Source organism: Hyla sarda, chromosome 2 (genome assembly GCF_029499605.1).
Source record: "Hyla sarda isolate aHylSar1 chromosome 2, aHylSar1.hap1, whole genome shotgun sequence".
Taxonomy (NCBI): domain Eukaryota; kingdom Metazoa; phylum Chordata; class Amphibia; order Anura; family Hylidae; genus Hyla; species Hyla sarda.
In genome coordinates, this window is record NC_079190.1 from 808,563 (window position 1) to 828,219 (window position 19,657).

The 19,657-nt window shown below is 46.6% G+C and overlaps 2 protein-coding genes across 2 annotated transcripts in view; one reads left to right on the forward strand and one right to left on the reverse strand.

Moving 5' to 3' along the window:
* Positions 1–2,576, reverse strand: part of LOC130358139 (uncharacterized) — a 28,355-nt gene extending 25,779 nt beyond the window's left edge. Inside the window, exons 1-2 of the mRNA XM_056560967.1 lie at positions 2,297–2,576; positions 1,175–2,080 (exon numbers count right to left, since the gene is read on the reverse strand). Coding sequence (XP_056416942.1) covers positions 1,175–2,080; positions 2,297–2,420 — 1,030 coding nt within the window. The 5' untranslated portion in view covers positions 2,421–2,576. The remainder of the gene's footprint in view (positions 1–1,174; positions 2,081–2,296) is intronic.
* Positions 1–18,473, forward strand: part of LOC130358146 (olfactory receptor 52M1-like) — a 69,489-nt gene extending 51,016 nt beyond the window's left edge. The window contains exon 2 of the transcript XR_008889418.1: positions 18,268–18,473. The gene's annotated coding sequence lies outside the window, so the exon portion shown is untranslated. The remainder of the gene's footprint in view (positions 1–18,267) is intronic.
* The last annotated feature ends 1,184 nt before the right edge of the window (positions 18,474–19,657 follow it).

A 19,657-nucleotide genomic window follows, 5' to 3' on the forward strand; every position in this document is an offset into this window, starting at 1 on the left:
GGGTCTGATAACAAAGCCTCCTCCTCTACAGCCTCTGCCCCCGCCACAAGGTCCTCATCAGGAAGCTCCCGGCAGATGTTGTGCCAGGCATTGGGACAGTCCCGGTGAGGGTGACCGATCTCACCACAGAGATTACACCTGATGTTTTGGCAGTCAGCACTTAGGTGACCAGTCTCACCACACAAGTTACACTTTACCACAGTACAGGTGTTAGCCAGATGTCCAGGTTTACCACATTTAAAGCACTTTCTGGGCTGACCGGGGTAGAAGCAAACGCCCTTTTCCCTCCCAATGAAGAAGGAGTTGGGCAGATGTTGTGTGATGTTCCCATGTTGGCGCAGCTTCACCAGGACCTTCCACCCTCCAGTCCAGATACCGTCATCATCTCTGTTCTTGGTGAGATCAGACACCAGGTCACAATGTCTGCGGAGCCACACCACAATGTCCTGGGGAGGAACAGCTTCATTCCAGAAGATGATATTGATGATGACGGTATCTGGCTTGGATATGGGAATAAAACTAAATTTACTCCATCCATCCTTGTCTCTGAACCTGGGGAAGTTGGACCAGAACCTATCCAGATTAGACATGAGCTTAAAGCTGACATCATAGCCCTGTCTATCTGGAAGGTTTATTACCGCCAAGATGTCCGCTGGCACAAACCCCATCTGGTGGCACAGGAGCTCCCTCACCACAAACCTCCTATCCGGAAGGTCCTCCTTGGCACCTCTGTGCCGAAATCTCACCACATTCCTCCTTTTAAATGCCTGGCCAGTGTAATTGGCGCTGGAGGTGAAGGATGGAGCACCACGGCTCCAGGCATTTCTTGAAGGAACCTGGCGGGTCCCTGCGTCCTGTCTTACAGGGTTGGGGTCTACTCTAGGGGGCCCCACCACAGCTGCTGTGCTTGTAGGTAAAGGGGGGAAATCATGCACAGAATTGTGTACAACATCACCTGTCCCATCCACCTCTATATCATTATCAGACATTACACCCCACACAGATTGTGCACCCCCTCCAGCCACCAACCCCTCAGGAACATCACAGTCCGCACCCCCAGTCTGTGCCCCAACATCATCACAGTCCTCACCCCCAGTCCGTGCCCCAACATTATCACAGTCCTCACCCCCAGTCCGTGCCCCAACATTAGAGCTCTGCTCCATCACCCCATCACCTTCATACACCGGCAAATGTCCACTGTCCTCCTGATGCACTGGGACTTCTGGGACTTGTAGTGCCTCTGCAGGTAAGTGAGTTGCAGGCTCCAGAACATCTGCAGGTCTCTGAGGTTGCTGCTCCTCGGGCTTATGAACATGCCGATCCTTGAAGGTGAAACTTGGGGGTTTTATAAGGGGTCTTGTCACCTCCTGGGGCTCATCTGGGGTGATGACAGGTGCCACATCCGATCTGGGCTCTGCACCAAAACTCAGCTGGTATTGGGAAAAGCGCTCCTTGTTCCTATAGGATTCCGCCAAAGGTCCCATCCTCTCCAGTATAGAGTCCATCTCACTCACTATGGTGGCCAGTTCTGTGCTCAGTGCATATAGTTTATCATCATGCATGGACTTGTACTGTGGATTCGCTGTCTTCAGTTTGTATATACAGTCAATCTGCATTTGCAGCATATGTTTTAGGTGCTTCAGCTCCTCCATCCTCCTCACCAGTGCTGGGATCTCCTCCGCCAGCTGTAGCTCTGGTGCCCGGGTGGTCTCTTTGTCCTGCTGGAGGGGTCTGGAAAGTCTCTCACGCTGGGTGAACACAGAGGAGCCTTGGCTGCTTGTATCTCCTGAGGCCCGGTCACATACATTAGGGTCCGGGGCAGGAACAGTTTTGTAAACACTTTCATATTTCTCCACATATTTCCCTGGTGTCACCTCCATAGACTTGTCAGTATTGTGGCTCTTACCTCCAGCCTGGGATCTTGTGCGGCCTGAGCGGGTCATGCTGGAGACCACCTCTTGTTGTTTCAGGTTCTCCTGTAATGTTAGCCTCTCCAGTGATGTCCTCCTCTGTCTCTGTGCTGGAGAGTGGAGCTGCACACCTGCTGCCTGTGATCCACTCTGCCCCAGCTCCTGTGCACCTCCATGTGATCCACTCTGCCCCAGCTCCTGTGCACCTCCATGTGATCCACTCTGCCCCAGCTCCTGTGCACCTCCATGTGATCCACTCTGCCCCAGCTCCTGTGCACCTCCATGTGATCCACTCTGCCCCAGCTCCTGTGCACCTCCATGTGATCCACTCTGCCCCAGCTCCTGTGCACCTCCATGTGATCCACTCTGCCCCAGCTCCTGTGCACCATCATGGCCTCGGTTAGCAGACTTTGGAGTTCCCACAATGGATTCTGTCTTGAATTCAGTCATGTTACCATCACACTGTACACCATGGCTGGCAGACTGTTCCACATCACATTCCTTAGACATACTTGCTGCTGCTGCTGCTGCTTTCTTTTCTTTACATACGTCCTTCGCTGTATTTTCCTTCTTTGCAATGGCTGGACTTACATGCTCAGTATTCTTCTGTACTGGAATGACTTTAGGATTTACATCCACATTAGAAGAAGCCTGGGAGTTTTCCCCCAGTGTAGGCCGAGAAGCCTGGGCCTTGCTTGGGGAGCTTCCCCGCCCTGGGCTTGCTCCAGACATGAGGAGAACCACAGACACACAACCTCACAGCTAGGAGGCAGTATTATAGTAGTTATATTCTTGTTTATAGGAGGCAGTATTATAGTAGTTATATTCTTGTTTATAGGAGGCAGTATTATAGTAGTTATATTCTTGTATATAGGGGCAGTATTATAGTAGGTATATTCTTGTATATAGGGGCAGTATTATAGTAGTTATATTATTGTTTATAGGAGCAGTATTATAGTAGGTATATTCTTGTATATAGGGGCAGTATTATAGTAGTTATATTATTGTATATAGGAGGCAGTATGATAGTAGTTATATTCTTGTATATAGGAGTAGTATTATAGTAGTTATATTCTTGTATATAGGAGGCAGTATTATAGTAGTTATATTCTTGTATATAGGAGCAGTATTATAGTAGTTATATTCTTGTATATAGGAGCAGTATTATAGTAGTTATATTCTTGTATATAGGAGGCAGTATTATAGTAGTTATATTCTTGTATACAGGAGCAGTATTATAGTAGTTATATTCTTGTATATAGGAGCAGTATTATAGTAGTTATATTCTTGTATACAGGAGCAGTATTATAGTAGTTATATTCCTGTATATAGGAGCAGTATTATAGTAGTTATATTCTTGTATATAGGAGCAGTATTATAGTAGTTATATTCTTGTATATAGGAGCAGTATTATAGTAGTTATATTCTTGTATACAGGAGCAGTATTATAGTAGTTATATTCTTGTATATAGGAGCAGTATTATAGAAGTTATATTCTTGTATATAGGAGCAGTATTATAGTAGTTATATTCTTGTATATAGGAGCAGTATTATAGTAGATATATTCTTGTATATAGGAGCAGTATTATAGTAGTTATATTCGTGTATATAGGAGCAGTATTATAGTAGTTATATTCTTGTATATAGGAGCAGTATTATAGTAGTTATATTCTTGTATATAGGAGCAGTATTATAGTAGTTATATTCTTGTATATTGGAGCAGTATTATAGTAGTTATATTCTTGTATATAGGAGCAGTATTATAGTAGTTATATTCTTGTATATAGGAGCAGTGTTATAGTAGTTTTCTTGTATATAGGAGCAGTATTATAGTAGTTATATTCTTGTATATAGGAGCAGTATTATAGTAGTTATATTCTTGTATATAGGAGCAGTATTATAGTAGTTATATTCTTGTATATAGGAGCAGTATTATAGTAGTTATATTCTTGTATATAGGAGCAGTATTATAGTAGTTATATTCTTGTATATAGGGGCAGTATTATAGTAGTTATGTGGAGGGGAGAAAGAGAGATAGGACCGCACCGCGGAGACCCACAATGTCCGGGAGTGTGTACACTGTATCAGGGGAAATCGGAGGTATGGAGCGGGGTGGTGCAAGAAAGCAGGAGAGAACAATGTCCAAAATATCAAAGTGAGAAAAAGGTTGCTTCTGCACTCACCCTTCTAGCGCTGTGTCACTGAGTTAGTCCATGTACGGCCGGCCGCTGTACGGGAGATGATACGGAGAGATCGCTACAGCCGAAGCTGAGCGGAGACAGCTACGAGCTCGTTTCGCGGTTAAAACCGCTTCTTCGGGCCTCACCTCGTGTCTGTCTGAGCGCATCCTTTATCTGGGCGCTCCTATTACGTCATCCTCAGTAGGAGGAGACTAGTGTTACCTGTTCAGGTACGTGATTGACATTCACAAAAAATGTTATCAAAGTGGATAAAAACGAAGAAGTTGCAATAAGAATAAAAAATGTGTAAGGGGGGAGTGAGATAAATTCAAACAAAGGGGGAAGTCTTTAAGTACACGTGGATTGTAGAATTAGTTCATGTCAGTGTACGGGACGTAATACACTAGAGCTCACAGAAATACTGTAAGCTCGTTGCGATCATTAAGCCCCAAAATGCCCATGGCATCGGTCTTAATGATCCAATGTGCCTCTCGCTGTCGGAGGACTTTCTCTCTGGCTGTGCCCCCGGTGGCTATTTTTTCTAAGCCGCAGAAAATCAGTGTTTTTTCATCACTGTTGTGGTGAGCCTTCATATGCTCGATTAGTCTGGCCGAGCCGATCCCTGTTTTAAGGGACCGTTTGTGCTCCCTGAATCTAGAAAAAAGGCAGCGTTTGGTGGATCCTATGTAGTACCTTTTGCAAGGACATAGGATCGCATATATGACCCATTCAGATCTGCAGAAAATAAAGTCATGTATAGAGATGTCACAGTTACCCAATTTTATGTAGGCGCCTCTGTACATCTGGGGGCAGTGAATACATGTCCCACATTTGTAGTTTCCTTTTAATTCATTTTTCGCCATCCAGTTTTCGCCAAGTTTTTTGCTGGAGAAAGAGGAGGAGACTAATTGGTTTTTCAGACTTTCACTTCTGCGGAAAGTGACCAGTGGTTTTTTCATTGCGGCTTTTTGTAAGACAGGATCTCTTTCAAGAATGTGCCAATTATTGAGAAGAGCTTTTCTGATGATATTGGCAAGAGGGTTATATTGAAAAGAAAAAACAAATCTCTGCTCTTCAATGTCTTTTTCCGTTTTAGCAGACGTGGCATGTTTTTTATTTTTCTTATATTTTTTTGTTGATCAAGTCACTGCGGGGGATCTTTTTCACTCTCTCCAGAGCTTCTTTTAGTAACCTGGGAGGATAACCTCTTTCTTGGACAAGAATGTGGAGAAAGGACTTCTAGACAAGAAGAAGGCTGAAAAGCTTATACCAGAATGCGCAAAGAAACCGCACTGGTATTTTTTACCTAAGGTTCATAAAAGCCTGGAATCTCCCCCGGGGAGACCCATTGTTGCAGGAATTGGGGCACCCTTGGAATACCTCTCCCAGTATCTGGACTGGCTATTGAGACCTTTACTGGCAAGTGTACCTTCTTACCTGAAGGACACAGACAGCTTCCTAAAAACTCTAGACAGCACCCAATGGTCTGACTCCTACAGACTGGCCACCATTGATGTAGAGAGCCTCTATACCCGGATCCCACAAGAATTAGGGATCCGGGTAATAGGTGATTTCCTGATCACCGCCGGCAAAAGTGAAGCTTACACTAACTTTGTGAAAGAGGGTTTGGAGTTAATTCTCACCAACAATTGCTTCACATTTGATGGAGATTGGTACTCCCAGCGTACAGGTACGGCGATGGGGACTCCGGTCGCATGTACCTTCGCAAACCTTTTTTTGGCAGCACTTGAGCAGAAGATCATCTACAGTTCACAAAATCCTTTTATCGGGCATATTAAATTGTACAGTCGCTTTGTGGACGATGTGTTTATTGCATGGGAAGGCGAAGAATACGAATTCAACGAGTTTGTACAGTACCTAAATAATCATAACAGGATGAACATGTTCTTCACCAGTAAATTTTCAGCCGAAAAAATTGAATTTCTGGACGTAGAGATCCACATTAGAGATGGCAACATAACAACCACAGGATACAGAAAGGAGACAGCCACCAACTCATATCTCCACTACCAAAGTTATCATCCTCAGCACACAAAAAATGCTCTACCATACAGCCAATACCTCCGGATAAAAAAGATTAATAGTACAGAAGAAGGTTTTATAAAACAAGCTGACGAACTCACCAGCAGATTCCAAGAAAGAGGTTATCCTCCCAGGTTACTAAAAGAAGCTCTGGAGAGAGTGAAAAAGATCCCCCGCAGTGACTTGATCAACAAAAAATATAAGAAAAATAAAAAACACGCCACGTCTGCTAAAACGGAAAAAGACATTGAAGAGCAGAGATTTGTTTTTTCTTTTCAATATAACCCTCTTGCCACTGTCATCAGAAAAGCTCTTCTCAATAATTGGCACATTCTCGAAAGAGATCCTGTCCTACAAAAAGCCGCAATGAAAAAACCGCTGGTCACTTTTCGTAGGAGTGAAAGTCTGAAAAACCAATTAGTCTCCTCCTCTTTCTCCAGCAAAAAACTTGGCGAGAACTGGATGGCGAAAAATGAATTAAAAGGAAACTACAAATGTGGGACATGTATTCACTGCCCCCAGATGTACAGAGGCGCCTACATAAAATTGGGTAACTGTGACATCTCTATACATGACTTTATTTTCTGCAGATCTGAATGGGTCATATATGCGATCCTATGTCCTTGCAAAAGGTACTACATAGGATCCACCAAACGCTGCCTTTTTTCTAGATTCAGGGAGCACAAACGGTCCCTTAAAACAGGGATCGGCTCGGCCAGACTAATCGAGCATATGAAGGCTCACCACAACAGTGATGAAAAAACACTGATTTTCTGCGGCTTAGAAAAAATAGCCACCGGGGGCACAGCCAGAGAGAAAGTCCTCCGACAGCGAGAGGCACATTGGATCATTAAGACCGATGCCATGGGCATCTTAGGGCTTAATGATCGCAACGAGCTTACAGTATTTCTGTGAGCTCTAGTGTATTACGTCCCGTACACTGACATGAACTAATTCTACAATCCACGTGTACTTAAAGACTTCCCCTTTTGTTTGAATTTATCTCACTCCCCCCTTACACATTTTTTATTCTTCTTCGTTTTTATCCACTTTGATAACATTTTTTTGTGAATGTCAATCACGTACCTGAACAGGTAACACTAGTCTCCTCCTACTGAGGATGACGTAATAGGAGCGCCCAGATAAAGGATGCGCTCAGACAGACACGAGGTGAGGCCCGAAGAAGCGGTTTTAACCGCGAAACGAGCTCGTAGCTGTCTCCGCTCAGCTTCGGCTGTAGCGATCTCTCCGTATCATCTCCCGTACAGCGGCCGGCCGTACATGGACTAACTCAGTGACACAGCGCTAGAAGGGTGAGTGCAGAAGCAACCTTTTTCTCACTTTGATATTATAGTAGTTATATTCTTGTATATAGGGGCAGTATTATAGTAGTTATATTCTAGTATATAGGGGGCAGTATTATACTAGTTATATTCTTGTATATAGGAGCAGTATTATAGTAGTTATATTCTTGTATATAGGAGCAGTATTATAGTAGTTATATTCTTGTATATAGGAGCAGTATTATATTAGTTATATTCTAGTATATAGGGGGCAGTATTATACTAGTTATATTCTTGTATATAGGAGCAGTATTATAGTAGTTATATTCTTGTATATAGAAGCAGTATTATAGTAGTTATATTCTTGTATATAGAAGCAGTATTATAGTAGTTATATTCTTGTATATAGGAGCAGTATTATAGTAGTTATATTCTTGTATATAGGAGCAGTATTATAGTAGTTATATTCTTGTATATAGGAGCAGTATTATAGTAGTTATATTCTTGTATATAGGAGCAGTATTATAGTAGTTATATTCTTGTATATATAGGAGGAGTATTATAGTAGTTATATTCTTGTACATAGGAGCAGTATTATAGTAGTTATATTCTTGTATATAGGAGCAGTATTATAGTAGTTATATTCTTTTATATAGGAGCAGTATTATAGTAGTTATATTCTTGTATATAGGAGCAGTATTATAGTAGTTATATTCTTGTATATAGGAGCAGTATTATAGTAGTTATATTCTTGTATATAGGAGCAGTATTATAGAAGTTATATTCTTGTATATAGGAGCAGTATTATAGTAGTTATATTCTTGTATATAGGAGCAGTATTATAGTAGTTATATTCTTGTATATAGGAGCAGTATTATAGTAGTTATATTCATGTATATATAGGAGCAGTATTATAGTAGTTATATTCTTTTATATAGGAGCAGTATTATAGTAGTTATATTCTTGTATATAGGAGCAGTATTATAGTAGTTATATTCTTGTATATAGGAGCAGTATTATAGAAGTTATATTCTTGTATATAGGAGCAGTATTATAGTAGTTATATTCTTGTATATAGGAGCAGTATTATAGTAGTTATATTCTTGTATATAGGAGCAGTGTTACGCCGAGCGCTCCGGGTCCCCGTTCCTCCCCGGAGCGCTCGCCTCATCTTCGTTGTTGCAGCGCCCCGGTCAGATCCACTGACCGGGTGCGCTGCGGTCCCGCCTTCAGCCGGGATGCGATTCGCGATGCGGATAGCGCCCGCTCGCGATGCGCACCCCGGTCCCCGTACCTGACTCGCTCTCCCTCGGTCCTGTCCCGGCGCGCGCGGCCCCGCTCCCTAGGGCGCGCGCGCGCCGGGTCTCTGCGATTTAAAGGGCCAGTGCACCAATGATGGTGCCTGGCCCAATCTTCCCAATTAGCTTAATTGGCTCCCACCTGTTCCCTGGCTATATCTAGTCTCCTCCCTTGCACTCCCTGGCCGGATCTTGTTGCACTTGTGCCTAGTGAAAGCGTTCCCTTGTCTGTTCCTAGTCCGTGTTCCTGACCTCCTGCCGTTGCCCCTGACTACGATCCTTGCCGCCTGCCCCCGACCTTCTGCTACGTCCGACCTTGCTTCTGCCTACTCCCTTGTACCGCGCCTGTCATCAGCAGTCAGAGAGGTGAGCCGTTGCTAGTGGATACGACCTGGTCACTACCGCCGCAGCAAGACCATCCCGCTTTGCGGCGGGCTCTGGTGAAAACCAGTAGTGACTTAGAACCGGTCCACTAGCGCGGTCCTCGCCAATCCCTCTCTGACACAGAGGATCCACTACCTGCCAGCCGGCATCGTGACAGTAGATCCGGCCATGGATCCCGCTGAAGTTCCTCTGCCAGTTGTCGCTGACCTCACCACGGTGGCCGCCCAGCAAGCCCGACAGATCGCCCTTCTAACCCGTCAGCTGTCGGAAATGTCCACCATTTCGCACCAACTTCAGTCGCAACTTCTCCAGCAATCTTCTCCTCCGCCAGCTCCTGCACCTCCTCCGCAGCGAGTGGCCACTCCTAGCCTCCGCCTGTCCTTGCCGGACAAATTTAATGGGGACTCTAAGTATTGCCGTGGCTTTCTTTCGCAATGTTCCCAGCACTTGGAGATGATGTCGGACCAGTTTCCTACTGAAAGGTCTAAGGTGGCTTTCGTGTTCTGCCTTCTGTCTGGAAAAGCCCTGTCATGGGCCGCACCGCTCTGGGACCGCAATGACCCCGTCACTGCCTCTGTACACTCCTTCTTCTCGGAAATTCGAAGTGTCTTTGAGGAACCTGCCCGAGCTTCTTCAGCCGAGATTGCCCTGCTGAACCTGGCCCAGGGTGTTTCTTCCGTTGGCGAGTACGCCATTCAGTTCCGTGCTCTTGCTTACGAGTTGTCCTGGAATAGTGAGGTTCTCTGCGCGACCTTTAAAAAAGGCCTATCCAGCAACATTAAAGATGTTCTGGCCGCACGAGAGACTCCTGCTGACCTACATGAACTCATTCATCTAGCCACTCGCATTGACATGCGTTCTTCCGGATGGCGTCTGGAGCTCCGCCTGGATATGGACTTTGTTCGCACGAAGCGTTTTTTCTCTCTGGCTCCTCTCTCCTCTGGTCCTCTGCAATCTGTTCCTGTGCTTCCCGCCGCGGAGGCTATGCAAGTTGACCGGTCTTGCTTGACACCTCAAGAGAGGACACGACGCCGCATGGAGAATCTTTGCCTGTACTATGCCGGTACCGAACACTTCCTGAAGGATTGTCCTATCCGTCCTCCCCACCTGGAAAGACGTACGCTGACTCCGCACAAAGGTGACACAGTTCTTGATGTCAACTCTGCTTCTCCACGCCTTACTGTGCCTGTACGGATATCTTCTTCTACCTTCTCCTTCTCTACTATGGTCTTCTTGGATTCCGGATCTGCAGGAAAATTTTTTTTGGCCTCTCTCATCAACAGGTTCTACGTTCCTGTGACCAGTCTCGCCAGACCCCTCTACATCTATTGTTTTTACAATAAAAGATTGGACTGTCTCGTACGTTTCCACACAGAACCCCTCCTAATTTGCATCGGACCTCATCACGGAAAAATTGAGTTTTTTTTCCTCAGGTTCTTTGGCCCCAAGAAGAGGGGGAGACCCAAGGGGGGGGGTACTGTTACGCCGAGCGCTCCGGGTCCCCGTTCCTCCCCGGAGCGCTCGCCTCATCTTCGTTGTTGCAGCGCCCCGGTCAGATCCACTGACCGGGTGCGCTGCGGTCCCGCCTTCAGCCGGGATGCGATTCGCGATGCGGATAGCGCCCGCTCGCGATGCGCACCCCGGTCCCCGTACCTGACTCGCTCTCCCTCGGTCCTGTCCCGGCGCGCGCGGCCCCGCTCCCTAGGGCGCGCGCGCGCCGGGTCTCTGCGATTTAAAGGGCCAGTGCACCAATGATGGTGCCTGGCCCAATCTTCCCAATTAGCTTAATTGGCTCCCACCTGTTCCCTGGCTATATCTAGTCTCCTCCCTTGCACTCCCTGGCCGGATCTTGTTGCACTTGTGCCTAGTGAAAGCGTTCCCTTGTCTGTTCCTAGTCCGTGTTCCTGACCTCCTGCCGTTGCCCCTGACTACGATCCTTGCCGCCTGCCCCCGACCTTCTGCTACGTCCGACCTTGCTTCTGCCTACTCCCTTGTACCGCGCCTGTCATCAGCAGTCAGAGAGGTGAGCCGTTGCTAGTGGATACGACCTGGTCACTACCGCCGCAGCAAGACCATCCCGCTTTGCGGCGGGCTCTGGTGAAAACCAGTAGTGACTTAGAACCGGTCCACTAGCGCGGTCCTCGCCAATCCCTCTCTGACACAGAGGATCCACTACCTGCCAGCCGGCATCGTGACAAGCAGTATTATATTAGTTATATTCTTGTATATAGGGGGCAGTATTATAGTAGTTATATTCTTGTATATAGGAGCAGTATTATAGTAGTTATATTCTTGTATATAGGAGGCAGTATTATAGTAGTTATATTCTTGTATATAGGAGCAGTATTATAGTAGTTATATTCTTGTATATAGGGGCAGTATTATAGTAGTTATATTCTTGTATATAGGAGGCAGTATTATAGTAGGTATATTCTTGTATATAGGGGCAGTATTATAGTAGTTATATTATTGTATATAGGAGGCAGTATTATAGTAGTTATATTCTTGTATACAGGAGCAGTATTATAGTAGTTATATTCTTGTATATAGGAGCAGTATTATAGTAGTTGTATTCTTGTATATAGGAGCAGTATTATAGTAGTTATATTCTTGTATATAGGAGCAGTATTATAGTAGTTATATTCTTGTATATAGGAGCAGTATTATAGTAGTTATATTCTTGTATATAGGAGCAGTATTATATTAGTTATATTCTTGTATATAGGGGGCAGTATTATAGTAGTTATATTCTTGTATATAGGAGCAGTATTATAGTAGTTATATTCTTGTATATAGGAGGCAGTATTATAGTAGTTATATTCTTGTATATAGGAGCAGTATTATAGTAGTTGTCACGATGCCGGCTGGCAGGTAGTGGATCCTCTGTGCCAGAGAGGGATTGGCGTGGACCGTGCTAGAGGATCGGTTCTAAGTCACTACTGGTCTTCACCAGAGCCCGCCGCAAAGCGGGATGGTCTTGCTGCGGCGGTAGTGACCAGGTCGTATCCCCTAGCAACGGCTCAACCTCTCTGGCTGCTGAAGATAGGCGCGGTACAAGGGAGTAGACAGAAGCAAGGTCGGACGTAGCAGAAGGTCGGGGCAGGCAGCAAGGATCGTAGTCAGGGGCAACGGCAGGAGGTCTGGAACACAGGCTAAGAACACACAAGGAAACGCTTTCACTGGCACTAAGGCAACAAGATCCGGCGAGGGAGTGAAGGGGAAGTGAGGTGATATAGGGAAGTGCACAGGTGTAAACACTAATTGGAACCACTGCGCCAATCAGCGGCGCAGTGGCCCTTTAAATCGCAGAGACCCGGCGCGCGCGCGCCCTAGGGAGCGGGGCCGCGCGCGCCGGGACAGAACTGACGGAGAGCGAGTCAGGTACGGGAGCCGGGGTGCGCATCGCGAGCGGGCGCTACCCGCATCGCGAATCGCATCCCGGCCAGAGGCGGTATCGCAGCGCCCCGGGCCCGGAGCGCTGCAGTGAGAGGAGTGTAGCGAGCGCTCCGGGGAGGAGCGGGGACCCGGAGCGCTCGGCGTAACAGTACCCCCCCCCTTGGGTCTCCCCCTCTTCTTGGAGCCTGAGAACCTGAGGACCAGACTTTTGTCCAGGATATTGTCCTCAGGTTCCCAGGACCTCTCTTCAGGACCACAACCCTCCCAATCCACTAAAAAGAAGGTTTTCCCTCTGACCTTTTTAGATGCCAAAATTTCCTTGACGGAGAAGATGTCCGAGGAGCCGGAGACAGGAGTGGGGGGAACAGATTTGGGAGAGAAACGGTTAATGATAAGTGGTTTAAGAAGAGAAACATGAAAGGCATTAGGAATACGAAGAGAAGGAGGAAGAAGAAGTTTGTAAGAGACAGGATTAATCTGGCGCAAAATCTTGAAAGGACCAAGATAGCGTGGTCCCAACTTATAGCTAGGGACACGGAAGCGGACATATTTGGCGGAGAGCCATACCTTGTCTCCAGGGGAAAAAATGGGAGGAGCTCTTCTTTTCTTATCCGCGAATCTCTTCATGCGTGAAGAAGCCTGTAAGAGAGAATTTTGGGTCTCTCTCCATATGATGGAGAGATCACGAGAAATTTCATCCACAGCGGGCAGACCAGAGGGCAAGGGGGTAGGGAGGGGGGGAAGAGGGTGACGGCCGTACACCACGAAAAACGGGGATTTGGAGGAAGATTCAGAGATTCTGAAATTATACGAGAATTCGGCCCAAGGTAGAAGATCTGCCCAGTCATCCTGGCGGGAGGAAACAAAATGTCGTAAATAGTCACCCAAGATCTGGTTAATTCTTTCTACTTGTCCATTGGATTGAGGATGGTATGCAGAAGAAAAATTTAATTTAATCTTGAGTTGTTTACAGAGAGCCCTCCAGAATTTAGACACAAATTGGACGCCTCTATCCGAGACGATCTGCGTAGGCAACCCGTGAAGACGAAAAATGTGTACAAAAAATTGTTTAGCCAACTGAGGCGCTGAAGGAAGACCAGGAAGAGGGATGAAATGTGCCATTTTGGAGAATCGATCAACGACCACCCAAATAACAGTGTTGCCATGGGATGGGGGTAAGTCAGTAATAAAATCCATACCAATCAGAGACCAAGGTTGTTCGGGAACAGGCAGAGGAAGAAGAAAACCAGCGGGCTTCTGGCGAGGAGTCTTATCCCGGGCACAGATAGTGCAGGCTCGCACAAAGTCCACCACATCAGTCTCCAGAGTCGGCCACCAATAGAAGCGAGAGATGAGTTGCACAGATTTCTTGATGCCCGCATGACCTGCGAGATGGGAGGAGTGACCCCATTTGAGGATTCCGAGGCGTTGGCGTGGAGAAACAAAGGTCTTTCCTGGTGGAGTTTGCCTGATGGAGGCTGGAGAAGTGGAAATCAGGCAGTCAGGAGGAATGATGTGTTGAGGAGAGAGTTCAATTTCAGAAGCATCTGAGGAACGAGAGAGAGCATCGGCCCTAATGTTCTTATCAGCAGGCCGAAAGTGAATTTCAAAATTAAATCGGGCAAAGAACAGAGACCACCTGGCCTGACGAGGATTCAGCCGTTGGGCAGACTCGAGGTATGAGAGGTTCTTGTGATCGGTGTAAATAATAACTGGAAATCTTGATCCCTCCAGCAGATGCCTCCATTCCTCAAGTGCTAATTTAATGGCTAGAAGCTCTCGATCCCCGATGGAGTAGTTCCTCTCCGCCGGAGAGAAGGTCCTAGAAAAAAACCCACAAGTAACAGCATGCCCGGAAGAGTTTTTTTGTAGAAGGACAGCTCCAGCTCCCACTGAGGAGGCATCAACCTCCAATAGGAAGGGTTTAGATGGGTCAGGTCTGGAGAGCACGGGAGCCGAAGAGAAGGCGGACTTGAGTCGTTTAAAGGCGTCTTCCGCTTGAGGAGGCCAAGACTTGGGATCGGCATTTTTTTTGGTTAAAGCCACAATAGGAGCCACAATGGTAGAAAAATGTGGAATAAATTGCCTGTAATAATTGGCGAACCCCAAAAAACGTTGGATGGCACGGAGTCCGGAGGGGCGTGGCCAATCTAAGACGGCAGAGAGTTTATCTGGATCCATTTGTAGACCCTGGCCAGAGACCAAGTATCCTAGAAAAGGAAGAGATTGGCATTCAAACAGACATTTCTCAATTTTAGCATAGAGTTGATTGTCACGAAGTCTCTGAAGAACCATACGGACATGCTGGCGGTGTTCTTCTAGATTGGCCGAAAAAATTAGGATATCATCAAGATATACAACAACACAGGAGTATAACAGATCACGAAAAATTTCATTAACAAAGTCTTGGAAGACAGCAGGGGCGTTGCACAGGCCAAAGGGCATGACCAGATACTCAAAGTGTCCATCTCTGGTGTTAAATGCTGTTTTCCACTCATCCCCCTCTCTGATGCGGATGAGGTTATAGGCGCCTCTTAAGTCCAATTTAGTAAAGATGTGGGCACCTTGGAGGCGATCAAAGAGTTCAGAGATGAGGGGTAAGGGGTAGCGGTTCTTAACCGTGATTTTATTAAGTCCGCGGTAGTCAATGCAAGGACGTAGAGAGCCATCCTTCTTGGACACAAAGAAAAATCCGGCTCCGGCAGGAGAGGAGGATTTACGGATGAAGCCCTTTTTTAGATTCTCCTGGACGTATTCAGACATGGCAAGAGTCTCTGGGGCAGAGAGAGGATAAATTCTGCCCCGGGGTGGAGTAGTACCCGGGAGGAGGTCGATAGGACAATCATAAGGCCTGTGAGGAGGTAGAGTCTCCGCTTGTTTTTTGCAGAAAACATCCGCGAAGTCCATATAGGCCTTAGGGAGACCGGTTACTGGAGGAAGCACAGAGTTACGGCAAGGGTTACTGGGAACCGGTTTTAGACAGTCCTTGGAACAAGAGGGCCCCCAACTCTTGATCTCCCCAGTGGACCAATCCAGGGTTGGGGAATGAAGTTGAAGCCAGGGAAGTCCAAGGAGAATTTCCGAGGTGCAATTGGGGAGGACCAAAAGTTCAATCCTCTCGTGATGAGATCCGATGCTCATTAGAAGGGGCTCCGTGCGGAAACGTATGGAACAGTCCAATCTTTCATTGTTTATACAATTGATGTAAAGGGGTCTGGTGAGACTGGTCACTGGGATGTTGAACCTGTTGACGAGAGAGGCCAAAATAAAATTTCCTGCAGATCCAGAGTCTAAGAAGGCCACAGAAGAGAAGGAGAAGGCAGAGGCAGACATCCGCACAGGCACAGTAAGACGTGGAGAAGCAGAGTGGACATCAAGGATTGTCTCACCTTTGTGCGGAGTCAGGGTACGTCTTTCCAGGCGGGGAGGGCGGATAGGACAATCCCTCAGGAAGTGTTCGGTACTAGCACAGTACAGGCAGAGGTTCTCCATGCGGCGTCGTGTCCTCTCTTGAGATGTCAGGCGAGACCGGTCGACCTGCATAGCCTCCACGGCGGGAGGCACAGGAACAGATTGCAGGGAACCAGAGGAGAGAGGAGCCGAGGAGAAGAAACGCCTCGTGCGAACAGAGTCCATATCTTGGCGGAGCTCCTGACGCCTTTCGGAAAAACGCATGTCAATGCGAGTGGCTAGGTGAATAAGTTCATGAAGATTAGCAGGCATTTCTCGTGCGGCCAGAACATCTTTAATGTTGCTGGATAGGCCTTTTTTAAAGGTCGCGCAGAGGGCCTCATTGTTCCAGGATAATTCAGAAGCAAGAGTACGGAATCGTACGGCATACTCGCCAACGGAAGAATTACCCTGGACCAGGTTCAACAGGGCAGTCTCAGCAGAAGAGGCTCGGGCAGGTTCCTCAAAGACACTTCGAATTTCCGAGAAGAAGGAGTGTACAGAGGCAGTGACGGGGTCATTGCGGTCCCAGAGCGGTGTGGCCCAGGCCAGGGCTTTTCCAGACAGCAGGCTGACTACGAAAGCCACCTTAGACCTTTCAGTGGGGAACTGGTCCGACATCATCTCCAAGTGTAATGAACATTGGGAAAGGAAGCCACGGCAAAGCTTAGAGTCCCCATCAAATTTATCCGGCAAGGATAGTCGTAGTCCAGAAGCGGCCACTCGCTGCGGAGGAGGTACAGGAGCTGGCGGAGGAGATGGTTGCTGGAGCTGTGGTAGTAACTGTTGTAGCATAACAGTCAGTTGAGACAGCTGTTGGCCTTGTTGCGCAATCTGTTGTGACTGCTGGGCGACCACCGTGGTGAGGTCAGCGACAACTGGCAGAGGAACTTCAGCGGGATCCATGGCCGGATCTACTGTCACGATGCCGGCTGGCAGGTAGTGGATCCTCTGTGCCAGAGAGGGATTGGCGTGGACCGTGCTAGAGGATCGGTTCTAAGTCACTACTGGTCTTCACCAGAGCCCGCCGCAAAGCGGGATGGTCTTGCTGCGGCGGTAGTGACCAGGTCGTATCCCCTAGCAACGGCTCAACCTCTCTGGCTGCTGAAGATAGGCGCGGTACAAGGGAGTAGACAGAAGCAAGGTCGGACGTAGCAGAAGGTCGGGGCAGGCAGCAAGGATCGTAGTCAGGGGCAACGGCAGGAGGTCTGGAACACAGGCTAAGAACACACAAGGAAACGCTTTCACTGGCACTAAGGCAACAAGATCCGGCGAGGGAGTGAAGGGGAAGTGAGGTGATATAGGGAAGTGCACAGGTGTAAACACTAATTGGAACCACTGCGCCAATCAGCGGCGCAGTGGCCCTTTAAATCGCAGAGACCCGGCGCGCGCGCGCCCTAGGGAGCGGGGCCGCGCGCGCCGGGACAGAACTGACGGAGAGCGAGTCAGGTACGGGAGCCGGGGTGCGCATCGCGAGCGGGCGCTACCCGCATCGCGAATCGCATCCCGGCCAGAGGCGGTATCGCAGCGCCCCGGGCCCGGAGCGCTGCAGTGAGAGGAGTGTAGCGAGCGCTCCGGGGAGGAGCGGGGACCCGGAGCGCTCGGCGTAACAGTAGTTATATTCTTGTATATAGGGGCAGTATTATAGTAGTTATATTCTTGTATATAGGAGGCAGTATTATAGTAGGTATATTCTTGTATATAGGGGCAGTATTATAGTAGTTATATTATTGTATATAGGAGGCAGTATGATAGTAGTTATATTCTTGTATATAGGAGCAGTATTATAGTAGTTATATTCTTGTATATAGGAGGCAGTATGATAGTAGTTATATTCTTGTATATAGGAGCAGTATTATAGTAGTTATATTCTTTTTATAGGAGGCAGTATTATAGTAGTTATATTCTTGTATACAGGAGCAGTATTATAGTAGTTATATTCTTGTATATAGGAGCAGTATTATAGTAGTTATATTCTTGTATATAGGAGCAGTATTATAGTAGTTATATTCTTGTATACAGGAGCAGTATTATAGTAGTTATATTCTTGTATATAGGAGCAGTATTATAGAAGTTATATTCTTGTATATAGGAGCAGTATTATAGTAGTTATATTCTTGTATATAGGAGCAGTATTATAGTAGTTATATTCTTGTATATATATATGAGCAGTATTATAGTAGTTTTCTTGTATATATATGAGCAGTATTATAGTAGTTTTCTTGTATATAGTGTTTTGGTTTACAATGTTCTAGGATTATAGGAAACTTAGTATATATATTTGACTATATAAAATGTTTTTTCCTCTTTTGATCACTTGCAGTGACTTGGAGGGCATTGTTCTGGACGGAGCGGCACGTGGTGACGACCTGGCTCCCGGTAGGGCAGTGTTTGTGGTTTTCATCGCCCGCAGAGACCGGAGAGGTGTAAACAGGATAATTAGCGCGTCCCTCGCCTCCTGGTCACAGTCCGGCCGGCCTTGTTATTCCGCCGCTGTCCTCTGTAATTAGTTCAGTTCCCATAATAAACCTTTGCACCGTAGTAAAGACGTAATTTCAGCTCATTAACTGTGGCGCGCTGCGGCTGGCAGGCGGTAGTGATGTAATTGTCAGGGCCGCACGTGAGGACAGATTCCATGACTGACAGCGGAGGAGACAGTAAATCAGGAGACCCGTGATATAGGAGCCATGATGATACCAGGATATATCTAATATGTCTCCTACATGTATAATGGACACTGGGTGACAACTTAAGGTCACCGCTACAGTCTACCGCTACAGTGTTCCAAACCAGAGTACCTCCAGCTCTTGCAAAACTACAAATCCCAGCATGCCCGGACAGCCAAAGGCTGTCCGGGCATGCTGGGAGTTGTAGTTTTGTAACAGCTGGAGGCACCCTGGTTGGAGAAACACTGCCATATAGGTTGTCATACATATTTTAAGACCCCATATCCAGAGTCGCACCGATCAGACATTTATATCATTGTTAAAGGGGTACTCCAGTGGGGGGGAAAAAATTTTTATTAATTTTTTTTTTTAAATCAACTGATGCCAGAAAGTTAAACAAATTTGTAAATTATTTCTATTAAAAAAAAATCTTAATCCTTACAGTACTTATTAGCTGCTGAATACTACAGAGGAAATTCTTTTCTTTTTGGAACACAGAGCTCTCTGCTGACCTCACGAGCACAGTGCTCTCTGCTGACATCCCTGTCCGTTTTAAGAACTGTCCAGAGCAGGAGAAAATCCCCATAGAAAACATATGCTGTTCTGGACAGTTGCTAAAATGGACATAAATGACAGCAGAGAGCACTGTGCTCGTGATGTCAGCAGAGAGCTCTGTGTTCCAAAAAGAAAAGAATTTCCTTTGTAGTATTCAGCAGCTGATAAGTACTGTAAGATTAAGATTAAGATTATTTTTAATAGAAGTAATTTACAAATCTGTTTAACTTTCTGGCACCAGGAGACCCTTCCCGATCACACAGTTTTACTTCACACTGCACCAGCTTCTGCCTTCATTTTGGCCACCTCTCCCTTCACTATGACCTTGACCTCAAGGGCATAAACTCATATGTGGTCTTCCTCTATTGGTGACACTTTTTCAGATCAGGAACCTGTTCACCTCACAGGAGACCCTTCCTGGCCGGTGTTACTTCACACAGCACCAGCTTTCAGTTTCTGCTTTCATGGGGCCATCACTTCCTTCACTCTGAC